Source organism: Rattus norvegicus, chromosome 13 (assembly GCF_036323735.1).
Source record: "Rattus norvegicus strain BN/NHsdMcwi chromosome 13, GRCr8, whole genome shotgun sequence".
NCBI lineage: Eukaryota > Metazoa > Chordata > Mammalia > Rodentia > Muridae > Rattus > Rattus norvegicus.
In genome coordinates, this window is record NC_086031.1 from 4542448 (window position 1) to 4562942 (window position 20495).

The following is a 20495-nucleotide window of genomic DNA, read 5'->3' on the forward strand; positions in this document are numbered from 1 at the left end:
TGTTGGTCTTCCAGAGGAACTACCATTCAGTTCCAAACATCCATGTTTGTTGAGTTACACCCAATATAAGGGACTTGAAATCTTCTTCAGGTCTCTGAGACCACAATCATAAACATGGTGGTATTCCTCCAAAACACATACACACACACACACACACACACACACACACACACACACACACACACACACACACACTGAACAGAAGCAATAATAACAGAAGTTAGTTCTTAGTAGGTTATCAACTGAATTATTCAATGTTTGTGTAATATTTATTCAATGGTACATAATTGTAGTTGGAAGATTTTCAATAAGTTTCCTGTGGAGCAGTGGAAAGTGTCAGGAAACTTGGTAAGATTCCAAAAGTTGAAAGCTGCAGAACCTCTGAGTGAACAATAGGAGCTTCACCTGCTTCACACCAGGCCCCTGTCACATGAACACACTCCCTAAAAAGTGATGTGACCTATGGTAACATAGATCAGAAAACAGTTCTCCATGGTAATGGAGTATCTAGAGGACCTATGGTTTAGCTAATAAGCTTGTCTTCCTGGATATCCCTTCCTACAATAGGTATTATTCAATCTCTGGTCAATCCTGAGGAGGTTGTAGGCACAAATTTACTGATGAACAATCAATAAACAGTTTGGAAACAAGGACTATCTCTCTCATCAATAACCACAATGAGGAGCATGGAGAAAGCCTTTTTCTACAGAGCTGCACCCACCCCATTGTCCTGCAGAAAGTTCCTCCACACTCTCTATCACACCACTGCTGAACTAAGCCAGAGTTGCCCATTTCCCTTGCCCTGGACTCCTCCTGTGCCTCTTGCCCTCCTTTGTTCTTGCCTCCTAGTCTGAGAGCCCCTGTTCCTGGCCTTCTCGCTGGCAAGTGGGGCCAACTCCTTTCCCAACTAACAATGACAAAGAGGTGTCTGAATGTCTGGGAGTTAGGGATCCCACACGTTAGGCTTCTCATTTCAGGCACATGGACCGCAAAATGTCTGTTCCTGACTCCTCTGTGCTGTATCTAGAGGAGACTGGGAATATGCAGGAGTCAGGGAACCAGAGCTTTGCCCTCCCACATTCAAGGCTTCATTCTCCCAGCCTCCAAACATTATGAATTATATGTTATAAAGAATATAATGATTTGTTTGTGTTAGTCACCTTCATTCTTAGGTAAATTATGATGGGAACAGAGGTTCATATTCTTTAAAATATCTAGAGTATGATTGTAGTATCATAGAGCTTCATTATTCTTTCTAAAGTTCATAAAATATATGAATTAAAAATTTGAAACTTGAAACAATTTTGTTTCTAAGCAGAGGTATCCATAGCCATTTTCTATGAGATATAGTTCAAAGATGTACATGTACCTGCAGGAAAGGTATAGTTGACAAGAAGAGAAAGAGACATATGTAAGAAGTCTTTTTATTCAAAGAATAACAAAGGAGTTTCAGACATTTTAGTTAAGAGTCAAGGAAAACACATAGACTCTTATCAAAAACTAGACCTGTGCTTCTTTCTTTTCATTGCAGAGACTCTTGGGTTGGACCCAGAAGTTGCTAAAGTAAACATCTTGGGTTTTGTTGGATGCCTTTCTTCAGTCCAGTACAATCACATAGCACCATTGAAAGCAGCCCTCCGCCATTCTGGCATTGCACCTGTGACTGTTCAAGGGACCTTGACTGAATCCGGATGTGACTCCACTCTAGACTCTGATGTGAATGCAGTGACCACTGTGCATTCTTCATTAGGTACTTCCCAGAGGGTACTCTCTTGAGTTTCTATCACAAACTTAACTTCTGTTGTATTATAGAACTAAAGGGTTTGCAACAGCACTCAGTGTTGGGCCTTGTATAATCATAGGTGTTTATGAATTGTAAATAGCTTCTTATTGGTTATATATATCTTAACAAAAACACTTTGGCAGAACAAATTAAAAAAGAGTTGATTCTGCCTCACAGTTCAAGTGCCTGAACCATCATAGATGGTAGGAGTTTGAAGTAGCAGATCACATCACACCCATAATCTGGAAGACAAGAATAATGTATACATGATAATATCAGATTATCCTCCATTTATGCATTTCCAGATCCCATCCATGGAGTGTTGCCAAACAACATGGCAGCTCTTCTTACCTTAGTTAAGCAATCAAAAAAATTTTATAAGCATTGCCATAGGCCTGTCTCCTAAGTAGTTCTAGATTCTGAAAATTGACTATTAACACTAACCATCACACAAACAATGGTGAATAGAAAAGGACAATAGAAGGGTATGAGTATTAGAATAGCAATTAATTTAATACATTTTAAATGTGAAATTTATATATTTAAATAATCCAAATTTATTTGATTAAAAATTAATATTTAACATGCTAACAGTGAAATTGACTATACATATATTTAATATAATTTCACTTTCAAATGATGAGCATTTATATTTAGTGTGTAGTTCCAGGTAGTATATATCATGCAGAAATGCATAAGATATATATGCATTTCTGTGTCACTATTGTTTAGGTGGAAAATGATAAGAGAATTTAAGTATTTAGGGAGAATGAATCATCAGAATCAGTACTTAAACAATAATAAAAGTTTTTGAAAGAAGTATTAACAAAGTTATAGAAATATAAAATATAAAATGCCACAATATACGGATTATAAAAGTATTGTTTTCAGTAAATTAATTAGAAGTGGTTAGGGAGAAGAATTAGTAGATAAAAGGCTTGTTGTGCAATCATGAGTACCAGAGTTACAATTTACAATACACACATAAAAAGCTAGGTGTAATAAGATCATAGATAGGTAGATAGATAAATAGATATGCAAGAGTAAGCACACATTTTCTTGGGAAGTATGAGTTAAATAGCATGGTGATTGTGGACGAAGGCTATGAGCTTGTGCTTTCTGTGTGTAAAAGGCATGATTGTATATGTGGCATTTCTGGCCCTAGCAATTAGCAAAGCATTGTGTGACACTATTCCAGAGAAGATCTGAATAATTATCTACTTAACTCAGATAGAGGACTGATAGTCTAAAAGTAGCATAGTACCAAATTCCAGTTGATGAACCACTGAGTGTTACTGGGGCTATGTACGGGACTATGGAAGAGAGGTTGCTCAGGAGAACAGGAATGACTCAAAGACAGATCTATCTCCAAAGCCTACATTAGCACGGGTATTGACTGAAACACTGGAAATTACTGAAAACCGAGTGGGAACTAAAGAAGTCCAGGCAGTCTTGCTAGTCTCTGTCCCTTTCATGCAGCTCTGATGGTCCAGGAAGCCTGAAAGATATAATCGTATCACTAATCAGTCCTAACTGCTTACATAAGCGTAGGAAGGAAGGACCTACTGCATCTTGTCAGTTTCAGGTATTTCCTGGAGGTGCTGCGTTGTTTACTGCTGTAATCTTAAGAAATCGCCCTTTAGAATGTTCTTAGTCTTAGAAAGCTTCCCTGAAGATGGAATGTGTCCACTTTATAAAAATTGTTTCACATGTGGGAAAGATATTCATTTCCTGGCTAGGAAGGTCCCAAATTAGTCAGAAACTTCAGAAAAGAAATATAAATTATTACTTTGCTTCATTAACTTTGATGTATCAGTCTTCTGCTACAGATAGATAGATAGATAGATAGATAGATAGATAGATAGATAGATGATAGACGAGAAAGAGAGAGAGAGAGAGAGAGAGAGAGAGAGAGAGAGAGAGAGAGAAAGGACAGCATCTTGATTCAAATCATGGTTTGATCCTCTCAGATGGCAGATGACCATTCCTAATGTAAATGACTAATAAGCATTGTTATACAAGTCTAGTTAGATTTAGCATTCTTTGAACTGGGTGAAAACTCTCCCTGGGTTAGTCAATAGACATTGTGTAGTATCACTCTTAAAAATGGGAGTACTTACACAATGTAGACATGCAAATTTATATATAGACTTATTGTATTACTTCTTTATTTTACAAAGAAATTGTAACAAGATGACTAGATGATTAGATAGATGATAGGTAGATAAATGGTAAATAGCATATCACTGAAAAGTGGATATCCAGATATGTTTATGCATTTATTTTGCAGGAGGTAAAGTTAAAAGTAAGATCTGATTTTAAAATATAATATTAAGTAGAGATAAGAATTGAAGAGGGAATGCTCTGAGATGCCAATTTTTCCCCTGCCTTCAGTTGTTCTTGTCAGTAGACTGTTACACTAAATGTCCAACCCCAATAAGCCCATGCAAAGAACACACAATCAGTTATAATATTGATAAGCTGCATGCAAAGATTGTGCAGATCTACCTCTACAACACTCTCTTCCCCAGCTATGAGATTCCTTGCTACTTGCAGCTTTTTCAAACCATGTTGTTCTGTTCCTTCTTGCTTCTACCCACTTGTCCTCTGTCTTCCTTTCTCTACTTCATCTTCTAATCTCTCTCCCCTCTTTCCTCTTCTCTAAAACCTCCATCCCTAACTTTCCCTTTCCCTACCATATCACAGTCCATAGCTTTTATTTGACCAGTTAAAATGGGGAAAAGTTTCAGTTGAAGTCACCTGAGTATGTGATCCACTCCTCATCAGGGCTGCAACTCTCGAGGAAGCAAAATTAGAATTAGCATTAAAATACAAAGAGCCTCAGGGTACTTTGCAACTGTAGACACTGGTAATTGTACAAAGAAAGAATGAATTGAGGCAAAGAGGAATGTGTGTTTGGAGCATAAGGCAGTGTTCAGTCCTAGGAATTTTTCAGCAAAACTGAATACAGAGAGGATAACTGAAGGTACATGGGCTAGAGAGCCTACTCCCTCAGTTCAAGGCTATGTCACAACTTATTTATATACTGATGTGGCCATGCATTACAGCTTGTAAACAGTACATTTTATTCATCTTTAAATATTTATAAAATGTATGTATATACATCTCATGAAACATATAGAGGTGAGAGGACAAGGATTTGGGAATCATGTCCCTCCTTCATTTGTTTCAGAGGCACAGACTAACTTGTTCTATACATGACATAGATATGTGACCAGCTATTCCTTCCCTAGGCTTACAAACTAGATTTGTAGAATTCATCTTTTAATGCAGCATCTGAGATTTAACTCAGGTAATCATTTTAAATGCCATTTATTTGGATTTCTTTCAAATGCTTCTTTGTATCTTACTGAAGGAATCTTGTAACAAGTCATAGATATACATTGCATATTCTCTCCATCTGATAGACTAAAGCATCAAGCTTACCTTCTGTGTCTTTCACTCTTTCTAGATCCCATTGGAAAGAGAGATGAGCGTGAACCACTCACAGACACTGTCCAAAGTGACTCAGCAGTCATTGGAGGTAATCTGTCTTTCTTATTGAAAGCAGGAAAGAGTTCTATGATCCTGTTCTCTGAAGAAAGTTGTCTGAAGCATTCCTCGCCCATGACCATACAGTTTCCAGAAATAGGCACTCTCTGTTTAGCACTTTGCCTCTTCAGGCATGGTAGAAGATTAACCACAGACACTGCTCCAGTTACAGCAGCTCCCTGTCTTCATTCTATTTCAAATTCAATAGGTATCTGGTTCTGAACCAACAGCTAGAACATTTACACAGAAGCATCCAGTTGTCACTTCTAAAACAGAAACCAGTCTAATAAAATTATGTTCTAAAAGAGTCACCACTCTTCATTCTGTCTCAGATTGTCTAATGCCTGCCATAATTTGATGTCTCCATCTGCGTCTTGTAGCATGGACTGTCTCCCAAGTTTAGTTTAATGTAAGGTGCCTGGAATATGAAAATCCATTGATGATTCATTACCCTAGCATAATATTTCAGCCCTGGATTCTGGCAACTGGGATGAATGAACTCACACCAGATGGAGTTTCTTCAAATTAGCAGGAGTCTTTCATTTCACACCCATTTCATTATTCCCATTTCTGGTTCAGACCTGTATTAAATATGTAGGTACAATGTGAGAGATAGTGTAACTGCCTTCCTAGAATGGGCACATTAGGAAGGACAGAGGCACGCGTACAGTGGTAGCAGCCTAGGAAGCAGTTCCAAAAAAGAATGGGAATGGAAAAAGTCCATTACAGTAGCATACCAGAACAGGAGAATCACAACCTTTCCTTAGTGAAGTCCTTCAGATATCCATGTGACCTGAATGCCTTCTCTAGGTACGAGGACAGGACTTGATAATTATTTGAAATCAGTAAATGTGATTGAGAATTTTATAGTTCTTTTTCTGCCTGTAAGTCTTCATTTGATAAGTAGAGACTGAGTTTTTTGCCTCCTGCATTAATTCACAAGTTCTGTTGAATCTCTCTGAGAGTGGGAAGTCTATCAAAGCTGGACAGGAGATCCTATGAAGCTTGCCCAGGTGTCAGCCTGCAGGAAGTCCTTCAAACCAGCAGCACAAAAGAAGCAACATCTGTCACATTTTAAGTTAACAGTTCAAGGTTTAAAGTCATTTTTTGCCACCCAGATTAGACTATTGACTTTGATACTGTATTTTGTCTTGTTTTAAAATATTTAGAAAATATGTTACAAAATGAGTTTAGAATATATGATGAAAGTAAATAATCTTAGTTATTGTCATAGCTATTGAAGTTGGCGGAATAAGGTCTATATATGTAAATGTCTGGTATCTGTTCACATAACCAATGGCATTTAGGCCACAGAATTTTTGTCAAGGCTGAACAATGGCTAAAACCAAGTTTCTAAAATACATACGTTTCTCAGTAGTTAGACAACTTAGAAAATATGAACTATGTAACTGTGTGTTCTTTAAAAGAATGCTTTTATTTTTGACAAATAAAGTTTCAATGTTCTGTCACTATTAACTATCATTTTTGTATACATACTTTGTTTTGCTGACTGGGTTGACTTTGGTCTGTTCATTTTTAAACAATGTCTCTTTAGGTAGCTGAGGATGCTGAAATGGCAGAAATTGCAAGACTTTTTTTTAAGACTTTTTCTCAAAACAAAGTGGAAGGCAATATTAGACTCCTGAAAGTTGTTTTTGTCATTAGCATAAGTACTATACACACACACACACACACACACAAACACAGAAAGTGAGAGGGGGAGTAGAGAGAGGCAGAGAGAGAGAGAGAGAGAGAGAGAGAGAGAGAGAGAGAGAGAGAGAGAGAGAGAGAGAGACACGCAGGAATTTCAATCAAGGAATTCTTGGCTAGGCTTAAAGAATTTAAAATCTTTGGAGACTGGGATTGATCCCTAACAACAACAACAACAGCAAAACATTACTCAGAAACCACACAGATCCTTTGTTGTTTCAACTCCACATTTATTTTTTGCTTATCAACATAACCTTCTAAAAGAAATATCCTTTCACCCTCAGTTCTGTGCTTCCAGGAAATTTTTATAGAAACCGAAGGTCAAGTGCTTCTGAGCAAGTCTTTAGTTTGAATACTGAGTAGATTTGCTTTGTGCATTGTCTTGGTTTTGTTTTGTTTTCAACCATGTTTGTCCTTCCTTATACTGAATTTTCCCAGTGACAAATTTTCTGTTCCCCTTTCTTTTAATACAGGTATCATAGCATTGGTGACATTTGTCACTTTTTGTGTAATTGGAATCATGATCCACTTCCTGTATTTGCATAAGCAGTCACACTGCACCAATCAGACGAAGGAGAAGGAATACTCAGAGAACTTAAGCAATTCATTCAGAAATGCCATTGACTTGCAAAACACAGCCAGCGAGTGCAAACGGGAATACTTTATCTGAACTATGGCAGGGTTACCTGGTCTGCTTTTTTGTATTGTTTTCCCTCTTTTCTCTTCTCTTTTCTGTCTTGTAATTTAGGGATTCTCATTCTCTCACTTGCCATGGGTTTTCTGGAACACACATGATTCACCAGAAAAACTGATCTCCTTTACCCAGCTTAAGAGCTCAGGTAGTTTTGGCTACTGTAGTCCTTTGATATATGTGTCATTTTGAAAAGGACCAATGGAGATACAGACTTTGCTATTTTAAACAAGAAATAGACAAATGTGCCTCTCTTTGTATTCCAGTTTCTAAACTTTACTCATTAGTTTCTTAGGCACTTGGTCTTGTAACCTTACATTAGAATTGAGTTATTGAGTTCTGTAGTGTTTGTCTTTAACAATCATTCCTGGTAATACCATATTGTTAGATATGCCTTTATTGGAGAAAATGGAGTTTGTCTGTGACAAAGAAAGCAGTGTCAACTCTTCCTTTAAGTGGTGTGTTTATCAGAGAGCCCAATAGAGTAAGAAGTTATGAGGGCAAGTAAATTCACCTTGGAAAGTAACATTGGCTCTCAATGCCCTGTGAGAGAGGGACATTGGGAGATATTATGTCATAAAGAAATACATCTAAATTTGGCAAAACTTTGTGTGTGTGTGTGTGTGTGTGTGTGTGTGTGTGTGTGTGTGTGTGTGTGTGTACCCAGTACTTGTAAACTATACAAACTATCCAGGTTCTTTCCCCTGGCATAGCAGAAAGAGCAGTGAGCCTAGTTTATCTGTTAGGTCTGACAACGCAGACCATTCCTGTAACTTTTCTCCATTTAGGACTTAAATGTCTGGAAGAATTTTATTTTATGTGGGGGTCAGGAAACTTGGCTTCCTTGAGCTCTGACTTGAGTGACACTGCAGTTCTCCATGGGAGTTGGCATGGCAGCAACTGTGCGAACAAATGGAATGAGCAAGGCGGGCCCCTGTAATAATAATATCCAACTTGTGGACCCAAGGCACAGCAAGACCCTTCTAGCCTGTTTGTTTTGATAGTATGTGACAAGAAACCAGAGATGGTTATTCATGTTAGTTTAATCTCCATACCATAAATAGTCCCCTAATGCCAATTATCCGTTCCACGAAGTCTCGCAATTTCCAATATAGATTGACTGAATAGGGAGCAGCTACTTTGCTCCTCACTTCCCATGCTGATTTCAGGAATGGATATAATGCCCTGATGCCAGGAGATTTCAAGAATTGTTTGAGGAAGTAGCTGCTCCTGTAAGTTTCCCACTGCCTATCCATGTTTCTAGAACATTCTAGCTATATTATTTCTAAGATTGCTCTACTGAAGTAAATGTATGTATGTGTGTGTGTGCATGTGTGTATGTGTATGTGTATATGTATATGTATATGTATATGTATATGTATATTTGTGTGTCTATTATTTGTATTCAGAATAACCAGATTTGAAATAAAAGTCTAAAATGGTTCCATAAAATGTCCTAGGCCATCTTAAGTCAGCATCTCAAAAAAAGGAGGTAAAACAAAAACAAAGAAATATGAAAAGCACTGAATAAACAGGAAGATCTATCAAGAAAATTTATGTCTGATGATTCAATCAAGATAGGTCAAGTAAGAGAACAGTGTGAAAGTTAGTAAAATTCACATTTTAGAACTCATGTAATGAGTTCAATCTGACAACTGAGCTTTTTCCCAAGAGGCAAGGGACTGGCTGTTGTGTAGGGCGGTGTTGTCACCTCGAGATCAGAGGATTAAGTCCTTAGTTTGTAAAGCACATCACATTTTATAGTCTATACCTGCACTCAGAAACACATAGGTGCCCCATGCACTTGACTTTATTTGCCTAAAGTAGGCAGTAAAGCATCTTAGGCTTTCAGTTCTTTTGGTAGTAAAGATTATATTTCACTCAAAGAAGCCACTTGAATGTGTTAATTGTGTGTAATCCTGCTTATTTTATGGTGACAATATTCTTAACTCTGTACTTGGACCACTTAAAGAAAAGATAAGGGGGAACCATTTAAGCACTCCAGGACCTAGGTATTACTAGAGGAAAGATTCTTGAAGGAGAAAGCACTGGCCAGTTCACATTGCAAAGTAGACCTAACTTAAAGAGCGGCTACATAACAGTGAGTAGGGAATCCATCTTCTTAGTAAGTATCCTACCCCTCACTGTCTAACACTTCCATGAAAAAGGAGATCCCTGGTGAAGTACACACAAGTTTCATTCAGTTTTCAATTTATTGCATTCCTTCCCTGTAAAGTTACAGAGGTAATGATTGAGTGTAACACAATTATGAGACAGTCTGAAACAGTCCTAAATATATGTTCATTTTAAAAGTGTCTATGAATTCTGACATACCCTCTTCCTCTTTAGAATATTCTTGTTCTGTTATAGTGAATTTATTTTAAAGCAATTCTAACAAGCATGCTCTTTTTAATTTTTATATCATTAATAATAGAAATGAATGTCTAATAAAATGAGACATACTGAGAGTGTACTTACTTCTTTTCTGCTATTCCAGTTCTAGAAATCCTACTTTTGAACTTTTTGGCTCTATAAAATGCTGTACAAATAACTTTATTGATTTGTTGAGTATTCCTCTGTTGCCAGAAATAAATGCCTTTCTTAAGTTTAGCTCTAATCACCTATAATAGTGACATGACAGGTAAAGGAAGAGTATTCACACTGGAATCGTTGTTTTACTAGGGTCCTTAGAAACAAGTACTATATTATGCTGGCGTAATACTCATGGATAGAAAGAGAGTTACAAGCCAATTCCATGTGTATAGTTCCCTAATCCAATAAGATGTATTTACTGGCAATCATGAATGGAAAGGCAAAAGCCTGCCTGTGCCCTTGGCATAGCACACATTCTATTGTCTTCAATCTTGGATGTGAAGACTATTCAGAGCAGGACACTGGACATGTAAACAAAATATATGATATATGCCAAGTTGGTCCATTATTTTAAGTAGTCTCAGGGCTAAATCAGAAATTCCACACAATTCCATACCACACATCATGTGAAAATCTGTTAATCCTTAACATCATACAATGAATGCCATCAAAGTGAACATCAGGAGCCAGTATGGAGGTAGTGAAGATCCCTTTGGTTTCTATATGTACTTAATTATGTTACAGAAACAGAAATCTACTCATGGCAGCAGCAAACAGATACTAAGGATTATATATAATTAATGTATAAACTCTTTCTAGTGAATTCTAAAAGTGAATACATTTCTGAACTATTCTTAGAATTTTGAGTGATATTTATTAATTCTATCAGAGATGAATATTTGATTTCTTTTCATCAAGCTACATAGGTGTCCATGTAAACAAATGTCTATAGAAGGTGGTAAATTAACTCTTTGAACAAAGAAAGAACAAATCATCCCTATATCAACCACAATGTTTGTGGATGGGCTGAAGTACAAATCTATGGCTAGTCTTGGACTCTTTAACAAATCAGGTGCTTGTAAACACTCATAGAGAAACACCTGACTCTGCCATGGTTTAAACCATCATCTCTGCCTATATCAGTACATTTGAAAGGTTGTCAAATTTTCTTTATTATTGTTACAGCCTTCCAAATACATGCCTCTGCATTTGAGAGCACCATTTACATTTTGATTATTATTCCTTTCCCGGTTTCTGGACCAACATCCCCCTAACACCTCCCCGTCCCGTTCTATATTTATTCCCCTCCCCATTGCCACCCTCCCCGTAACAATCACGTTTACTGGGAGTTCAGTCTTAGCAGGACCCAGGACTTCCCCTACCACTGGTGCTCTTACTAGGCTATTCATTACTACCTATGAGGTTGGAGCCCAGGGTCAGACCATGTATAATCTTTGCGTAGTAATTTAGTCGCTGGAAGCTCTGGTTGGTTGTCATTGTTGTTCATATGGGGTTTCAAGCTCTTTCAGTCCTTTCTCTGATTCCTTCAACAGGGGTCCCATTCTCAGTTCAGTGGTTTGCTGCTGGCTTTCGCCTATGAATTTGCTGTATTCTGGCTCTGTCTCTCAGGAGAGATCTACATCTGGTTCCTGTCGGCCTAAAATTCTTTGCTTCATCCAACTTGTCTAATTGGGTGGCTGTATATGTATGGGCCACATGTGGGGCAGGCTCTTTTATGGGTGTTCCTTCTGCCTCTTTTCTAAACTTTGCCTCCCTATTACCTGCCAAGGGTATTCATTCCCCTTTTAAAGAAGGAGTGAAGCATTCTCATTTTGATCATCAGTCTTGAGTTTCGTGTGTTCTGTGCATCTAAGGTAATTCAAGCATTTGGACTGATAGCCAATTATCAATGAGTGCATACCATGTGTGTTTTCTGTAAGGGGTTACCTCACTCCGGAAGATATTTTCCAGTTCCCTATATTTGACTATGATTTTCATAAAGTCATTGTTTTTGATAGCTAAGTAATATTCCATTGTACAGATGTACCAATTTTCTGTATCCATTACTGTGTTGAAGGGCATCTGGGTTCTTTCCAGCATCTGGCTATTATAAATAAGGCTACTATGAATGTAGTAGAGCATGTGTCTTTGTTACATGTTGGGGCATCAATCGGGTATATGCCCAAGAGAGGTATTGCTGGTTCCTCAGGTCCTTCAATGTCCAATTTTCTGAGGAACCTCCAGACTGATTTCCAGACTGATTTCCAGAATGGTTGTACCAGTTTGCAATCCCACCAACAATGGAGGAGTGATCCTTTTCTCCACATCCTTACCAGCATTTGTTGTCACCTGAGCTTTTGATCTTAGATATTATCACTGGTATGAGGTGAAATCTTAGGGTTGTTTTGATTTGCATTTCCCTTATGACTAAAGATGTTGAACATTTCTTTAGGTGTTTCTCAGCCATTCAGCATTCCTCAGCTGTGAATTCTTTGTTTAGCTGTGAACCCCATTTTTAATAGTGTTATTTGTCTCCCTGCGTTCTACCTTCTTGAGATCTTTGTATATTTTGGATATAAGGCCTCTATCTGTAGTAGGATTGGTAAAGATCTTTTCCCAATCTGTTGGCTGCCGTTTTGTCCTAACCACAGTGTCCTTTGCCTTACAGAAGCTTTGCAGTTTTATGAGATCCCATTTGCCGATTCTTGATCTTAGAGCATAAGCCATTGATGTTTTGTTCAAGAAATTATCTCCAGTGCCCATGTACTCGAGATGCTTCTCTACTTTTCTTCTATTAGTTTGATTGTATCTGGTTTGATGTGGAGGTCCTTGATCCACTTGGACTTAAGCTTTGTACAGGGTGATAAGCATGGATCGATCTGCATTCTTCTACATGTTGACCTCCTGTTGTACCAGCACCAGTTGCTGAAAATGCTATCTTTTTCCCATTGGATGGTTTTGGCTCCTTTGTCAAAAATTAAGTGACCATAGATGTGTGGGTTCATTTCTGGGTCTTCAATTCTATTCCATTGGTCTATGTGTCTGTCTCTGTACCAATACCATGCAGTTTTTATCACTATTGCTCTGTAATACTGCTTGAGTTCAGGGATAGTGATTCCACCAGAAGTCCTTTTATTGTTGAGGAGAGTTTTAGCTATCCTGGGTTTTATGCTATTGTAGATGAATTTGGAAATTGTTCTGTCTAATTCTTTGAAGAGTTGGATTGGTATTTTGTTGGGGATTGCATTGATTTACATAGATTGCTTTTGGTTAAATGGCCATTTTTACTATATTAATCCTGCCAGTCCAAGAGCATGGGAGATCTTTCTATCTTCTGAGGTCTTCTTCAATTACTTTCTTTAGAGGCTAGAAGTTCTTATTGTACAGATATTTTATTTGATTGGATAAAGTCACACCGAGGTACTTTATATTATTTGGGACTATTATGAAGGGTGTCGTTTCCCTAATTTCTTTCTTTGCTTGTTTCTCTTTTGAGTGGAGGAAGGCTACTGATGTATTTGAGATAAATTTATACCCAGCCACTTTCCTGAAAGTGTTTATCAGGTTTAGTAGTTCTCTGGTGGAACTTTTGGGAGTACTTAAATATATTATCATATCATCTGTAAATAGTGATATTTTTACTTCTTCTTTTCCAATCTTTATCCCCTTGACCTCCATTTTTTTTCTGATTGCTCTGGCTAGAACTTCACGAACTATATAGAATAAGTAGGGAGAGAGTGGGCAGCCTTGTCTAGTCCCTGATTTTAGTGGGATTGCTTCAAGTTTCTGTCCATTTAGTTTAATGTTAGCAACTGGTTTGCTGTATATGGCTTTTACTATGTTTAGGTATGGGCCTTGAATTCCTATTCTTTCCAGGACTTTCATCATGAAGGGGTGTTGAATTTTGTCAAATGCTTTCTCAGCATCTAATGAAATGATCATGTGGTTTTGTTCTTTCAGTTTTTTTTATACAATGGATCACGTTGATGGTTTTCCATATATTAAACCAACCCTGCATGCCTGGGATGAAGCTGACTTGATCATGGTAGATGATTGTTTTGATGTGCTCTTGGAATCGGTTTGCCAGAATTTTATTGAGTATTTTTGCATCAATATTCATAAGGGAAAGTGATCTGAAGTTTGCTTTCTTCATTGGGTCTTTCTCTGGTTTATGCATAAGAGTAATTGTGGATTCATAGAAGAAATTCGGTTGTGCTCAATCTGTTTCAATTTTGTGGAATAGTTTGGATACTATTGGTATGAGGTCTTCTATGAAGGTCTGAGAGAATACTGTACTAAACCCATCTGGACCTGGGCTCTTTTTGGTTGGGAGACATTTAATGACTTCTTTATGTTGTTAGGAGTTATGGGGTTTTTTAAATGGTTTATGTGTTCCTGATTTAACTTTGGTACCTGGTATCTGTCTAGGAAATTGTCCATTTCCTGCAGATTTTCAAGTTTTGTTGAAGATAGGCTTTTGTAGTAAGACCTGATGATTTTTTGAATTTCCTCTGATTCTGTAGTTATGTCTCCTTTTTCATTTCTGGTTTTGTTAATTTGGACACACTCTCTTTGTCCTCTCGTTAGTCTGGCTAAGGGTTTATCTATCTTGTTGATTTCCTCAAAGAATCAAATTTTGGTTCTCTTGATTCGTTCTATGGTCCTTTTTGTTTCTACTTGGTTGATTTCAGCTCTGAGTTCGATTATTTTTTGCCTTCTATTACTCCTGGGTGTATTTGATTCTTTTTGTTCTAGACCTTTTAGGTTTGCTGTCAAGCTGGTGACATATGTTCTCTCCTGTTTCTTTTTATAGGCAGTCAGTCCTATGATTTTTCCTCTTAGCACAGCTTTCATTGTGTCCCATAAGTTTGGGTATGTTGTACCTTCATTTTCATTAAATTCTAAGAAGTCTTTAAATTCTTTCCTTACTTCTTCCTTGACCAGGTTATCATTGAGTAGAGCATGGTTCAACTTCCGTGTATATGTTGACGTCCTTTCCTTATTGTTATTGATGACCAGCTGTAGCCTGTTGTTGTCTGATTGGACACATAGGATAATTTGTAACTATCTGTATCTGTTGAGGCCTGTTTTATGACCAATTATATTGTCAATTTTGGAGAAAGTACCATGAGGTGCTGAGAAGAATGTTCATCCTTTTGCTTTAGGATAGAATGTTCTATAAATATCTGTTAAGTCCATTTGGTTTATTACTTCTCTTAGTCTGTCTAAGTTTCTGTTTAATTTCTGTTTCCATAACCTATCCATTGATGAGAGTGAGGTGTTAAAATCTCCTACTATTATTGTGTGAAGTACAATGTGTTTTTTAAGCTTTAGTAAAGTTTCTTTTATGTATGTAGGTGCCCTCGTATTTGGAGCACAGATATTTAGGATTGAGAGTTCATCTTGGTGGATTTTTCCTTTGATGAATATGAAGTGTCCTTCCTTATCTTTTTTGATGACTTTTAGTTGAAAATCGATTATATTCGATATTAGAATGGCTACTTCAGCTTGCTTCTTCTGACCATTTGCTTGGAAATTTGTTTTCCAGGCTTTCACTCTTAGGTAGTGTCTATCTTTGTCTCTGACGTGTGTTTCTTGTAGGCAGCAGAATGCAGGGTCCTCATTGCATATCTAGTTTGTTAATCTATGTCTTTTTTGGGGGAGTTGAGATCATTGATGTTGAGAGATATTAAGGAATAGTGATTATTGCTACCTGTTATATTCATATTTGGATGTGAGGTTATGTTTATGTGCTTTTCTTCTCTTTGTTTTGTTGCCAAGATGAGTAGTTTCTTGCTTTTTCTAGGGTGTAGCTTGCCTACTTATGTTGGGCTTTACTATTTATTAACCTTTGAAGCACTGGATTGGTAGAAAGTTATTGTATAAATTTGGTTTTGTCATGGAATATCTTGGTTTCTCCATCTATGTTAATTGAGTGTTTTTCAGGATACGGTAACCTGAGCTGGCATTTGTGTTCTCTTAGGGTATGTATGATATCTGTCCAGGATCTTCTGGCTTTCATATTCTCTGGTGAGAAGTCTGGTGTGATTCTGATAGGTCTGCCTTATATGTTACTTGACCTTTTTCCCTTACTGCTTTGAATATTCTTTCTTTCTTTTGTGCATTTGGTGTTTTGACTATTATATGACAATAGGAGTTTCTTTTCTGTTCCAATCTGTTTGGAGTTCTGTAGGCTTCTTGTATGCTTATGGGCATCTCTTTCTTTAGAATAGGGAAGTTTTCTTCTGTGATTATGTTGAAGATACTTACTGGTCCTTTGAGCTGGGAATCTTTATTCTCTTCTATACCTATTATCCTTAGGTTTTATCTTCTCATTGTGTACTGGATTTCCTGTATGTTTTGGACCAGTAGCTTTTTCCGTTTTACATTATCTTTGACAGTTGTGTCGATGATTTCTATGGAATCTTCTGCTCCTGAGATTCTCTCTTCTATCTCTTGTATTCTGTTGGTGATTCTTGTATCTATGGTTTCTTGTCTCTTCCTTTAGTTTTCTATATCCAGGGTTCTTTCCCTGTGTTCTTTCTCCATTGCTTCTATTTCCATTTTTAATTCCTTCAACTGTTTGATTTTGTTTTCCTGGAATTCTTTCAGGGATTTTTGTGATTCCTCTCTATAGGCTTCTACTTGATTATTTATGTTTTCCTGCATTTCTCTAAGGGAGTTCTTCATGTCTTTCTTGACGTCCTCCTACATCATGATCAAATATGATTTTAAATCTAGATCTTGCTTTTCTGGTGTTTTTGGATATTCAATGCTTGCTTTTGTGTGAGAATTGGGCTCCAGTGTTGCAATGTAGTCTTAGTTTCTGTTGCTTGGGTTCCTGCGCTTGCCTCTCGCCATCAGATTATTTCTGGTTTTACTTTGTTCTGCTATTTCTGACAGTGGTTAGACTGTCCTATAGGCCTGTGTGTCAGGAATTCTGTATATCTGTTTTCATGTTTTGTTTCAGCTAGTTATGGGAACAGAGTTTTCTGCTTTCGGGCATGTAGTTTTTCTTGTCTACAGTTCTTCAGCTGTTCCTGTGGGCCTGTGTCCTGAGTTTACCAGGCAGGTCACTTGGAGCAGAAAATTTGGTCTTACTTGTTGTCCCATGGCTCAAGTTTGCTCGTGGGGTGTTGCTTATGAGCTCTCCGTGAGGGCAGCTACCAAAAGGGCCTGTGCTGCCTTTTCCAGGAGCCCTCGTGCCCTGAGGTCCCAGATGGCATTAGCTGTTTTCCTCTGGTGTCAGAGATGTGGGCAGAGTGTAGTCTTTCCTGGCTTCCCAGTCATGTCTGCCTCTCTGAAGTTTATCTCTCCCTCCCACAGGATTTGTGTGCAGAGAATTGTTGACCTGGCCCCTTCAGGTTCCTGCAGTGTCTGGAGCACAGGGGACCTGCAGCTCCAGTGCCCCTATCTTCTGGTCCCAGAGGCTGTATACCGTTTCCTCTTGGGCGAAGTATGTGGGCAGGGGTGGGCAGTATTTTTGGTCTCTTCAGCTCTGCAGTCTCAGGAGTGCCCACCTGTCCGGGCAGTGAGCTCTCTCTCCCAAGGGTTTTGGGAGCAGTTAGCTGTGGTCGGGGATCAGCGAGGTTGGGAATCCAGCTAAAAACTGGAAGTGTCCGGTCCCATATGAATTTTACCTCTGTGTGTCCAGAGGTCACCAGTGAGGTCGCTTGGAGCAGAAAAGTTGGTCTTACCCGTGGCTCCAGTTTGCTCATGGGTGTTCCTTTTGAGCTCTCCATGAGGGCAGCAACCAGGAGGACCTGCACTGCCTTTTCCGTGAGCCCCAATTCACCAGGGTCCCTGATGGCGTTAGTTGTTTTCCTTTGGAGTCAGAAATGTGGGCAGAGTATAGTCTCTTCTGGCTTCCCAGGCGTGTCTGTCCCTCTGAAGGTTTAACTCTCCCTCCCACGGGATTTGGGTGCAGAGAACTGTTGATCCGGTCCCATCAGTTTCCTGTGGTGTCTGGAGCACAGGGGACCTTCAGCTCCAGTGCCGATATAGAAATTTCTATCTGAAATTGTTATACACACTCACTCTCCATATCATATCACCGTAATTACAAGACTCAGACTGGGAAGATACATTTATATTATCCTCATTGTATCCATTGACACGGACCCCAATCCATGGGACTATATTCTAGTGTGTTTTTTCTGCCAATATCTTCATTTCTTTTGAATTCCCTGGAGCTAAAATCTACAAGCACTATTATATCAACCATCTGTCAAGACCCTTCTGGACATCTACATGGTCCTGCTCCTCATTGATCCTGAAATCATTGCTTGGGTATGCTTGTTCCTCAACTGTCCTTCAGGTCTTTTTTTCAATTAATAAATAAATATGAAATGTTGTTCCTTAAAGTAGAAAAGGTGGATAATGGAAGGGTAGTTCAGTCAAATGTGAACATGCATCAGTTATTGAATGATGGCTGAGGGCTATTTCATGTCACTCACACAGATTAGAAATGATTTATTTAAAAGTTTCATATTTTAATCTGAATCACTTCTGTATACCAGTTCTTGGGGATTTCTCAGAGTGTCTTTGACTTTACCCCTAGTCTTCCTCATGTCATTTGTTCGGAAAATATTGTTTTTCTTTTTTTCATCTCTGTGGTCAAAAAGTCTAAACAATTGATCTATTTAAAATGGGAGATTGTATAACACACACTCACACACACACACACACACACACACACACACAAAGATATGGAGAGAGGAAGAAGGAAAGACAAAAAAGAGAGAGACAGAGAGACAAAGATAGAGAGATTAATATTAATAGGGCTATTTTTCAAATATTATCTAGGAAACTATAGCATCACCACTTTGTATGGAAATTCTTTAAATGCATCAGACAAAGTTCTCATGATTGTCTTTGCTATTTTTGAGTGACTCTTCCCTTCCTCTTACTTATCACTGAAGTACTCTATGTAAGATCAAATAGCATATTTTGTAGTGAAACAGTGACATTTTTATGCTAGCACTCTATTATTTATAATGTTTATAGTCTAAAAAGTGGTTAAGTAAAAATGAGAAAGACTTAAATAACAGTGGGCTTTTGTGCTAGAGCAGAATTGATGGGATATAGTCAAGGAGAAAAGAAGTATACATAAAAGAGGTAATGCCTGCTAGTGGTGAAGATTTCCAAAGCTTCCACTGTTAAGTAAGGAATTTTGTTTTATTATGGCTTACAACTAAGGAGAGTCCTTCATTCATTTGTCCTACATCGTAGGGAAGAGGAAATATTACATGGCTTGAATGAGAAATGTTTTACTTATTCACACATGGCATTTCCACTCTACCCTCGTGATTTTAAAGTTTTATGTATCAATAGTACAGTCCAAGGATGCTTTGGAATTATTACCACAGTGATTTTTATCGGCCCAGTGTGAACATCATAATTGCAGCTTTAAGTAACATAAACTATTATCAAGATTCTCAGGTCCATTGCCCTTAATCAAATGCTCCATGGATGGAAGAAAAGAAATGTTGGAGTCACTCTAATATCTTTCTTTCCTCTTCCTTGGTCATGCCATCTTGGCATCTATGGAAACCTATGGAAGTCTCCATCAATTACAACATATACTTCAGGTAGAAAAAACCAAATACTCTGAGCACTCTTCCATTGATGCTCCTTAGTACACAAGTTTAAGTTGCATCAAATAGCACATTAATATTATGAAGCTAACTCCAACTTATAATAAAGTTAACGTGTGACAATGATTAGGGCCTGGTCACAATTTTATTATCATTGTACAATTCCATACTTCAAATCCCAGGAGTAAACCTCAGAAGACCTTAAAAAGAGATGGGGTATGCAGAACCGGTCTTTGTCACCCTGAAGCCTCCTTGAATGACTGCCCCAGATGGAGACCTTTTCATGGTGAATTATAGGATAAGTGAATGAACCTCTGACTAGTTATACTTCTATATTATAGTCAGCCATATCCCAAAGACATAAATGAAGTACTAGCTTAATTTCTTCTCTTTGAATGGCAGTAACAAGTATAATCTTGTCCTGCCTTAAATATTATTGCAAAATAAAGAAAGTAAAAAACCATACCTTGCTGAAAGTAGTGTGGTTTAATCATGAGAATGACTTTTTAATTGTTGAGGGTGAATGCCAGTCCTGAACTTGGCAGTAGACAGGTTTCCCAATATCCTATATTTTCTTTAAGAAACATTTTCTAGTGCCATCTAGCCTATAGCAGGGAAGTAGAACATAATTAAATTGAGACACACAACACAACACATTCTATTTATACAATATAGTAGGAAAAATCCCATTTGGTTCACAAAATTTACAAAATTTCTAAGACAAAGAATTATTATTATTATCATTTTAATTTTAAATGAAAATTAGAGTCTTTCTGGCATTGTCTGTCTT

General features: G+C 37.8%; 1 protein-coding gene across 3 annotated transcripts in view; it reads left to right on the top strand.

The window, feature by feature from the left end:
- Cntnap5c (contactin associated protein-like 5C) overlaps nucleotides 1-11437 on the top strand; it is a 1032620-nt gene extending 1021183 nt beyond the window's left edge. For 2 of the 3 annotated variants that reach the window (NM_001415869.1, NM_001047866.2), the window contains 3 exon segments: nucleotides 1532-1750; nucleotides 5256-5327; nucleotides 7519-11437. In NM_001415869.1, the coding sequence (NP_001402798.1) occupies nucleotides 1532-1750; nucleotides 5256-5327; nucleotides 7519-7715 (488 nt within the window). In that variant the 3' untranslated portion in view covers nucleotides 7716-11437. 3 annotated transcript variants of the gene reach the window in all.
- The last annotated feature ends 9058 nt before the right edge of the window (nucleotides 11438-20495 follow it).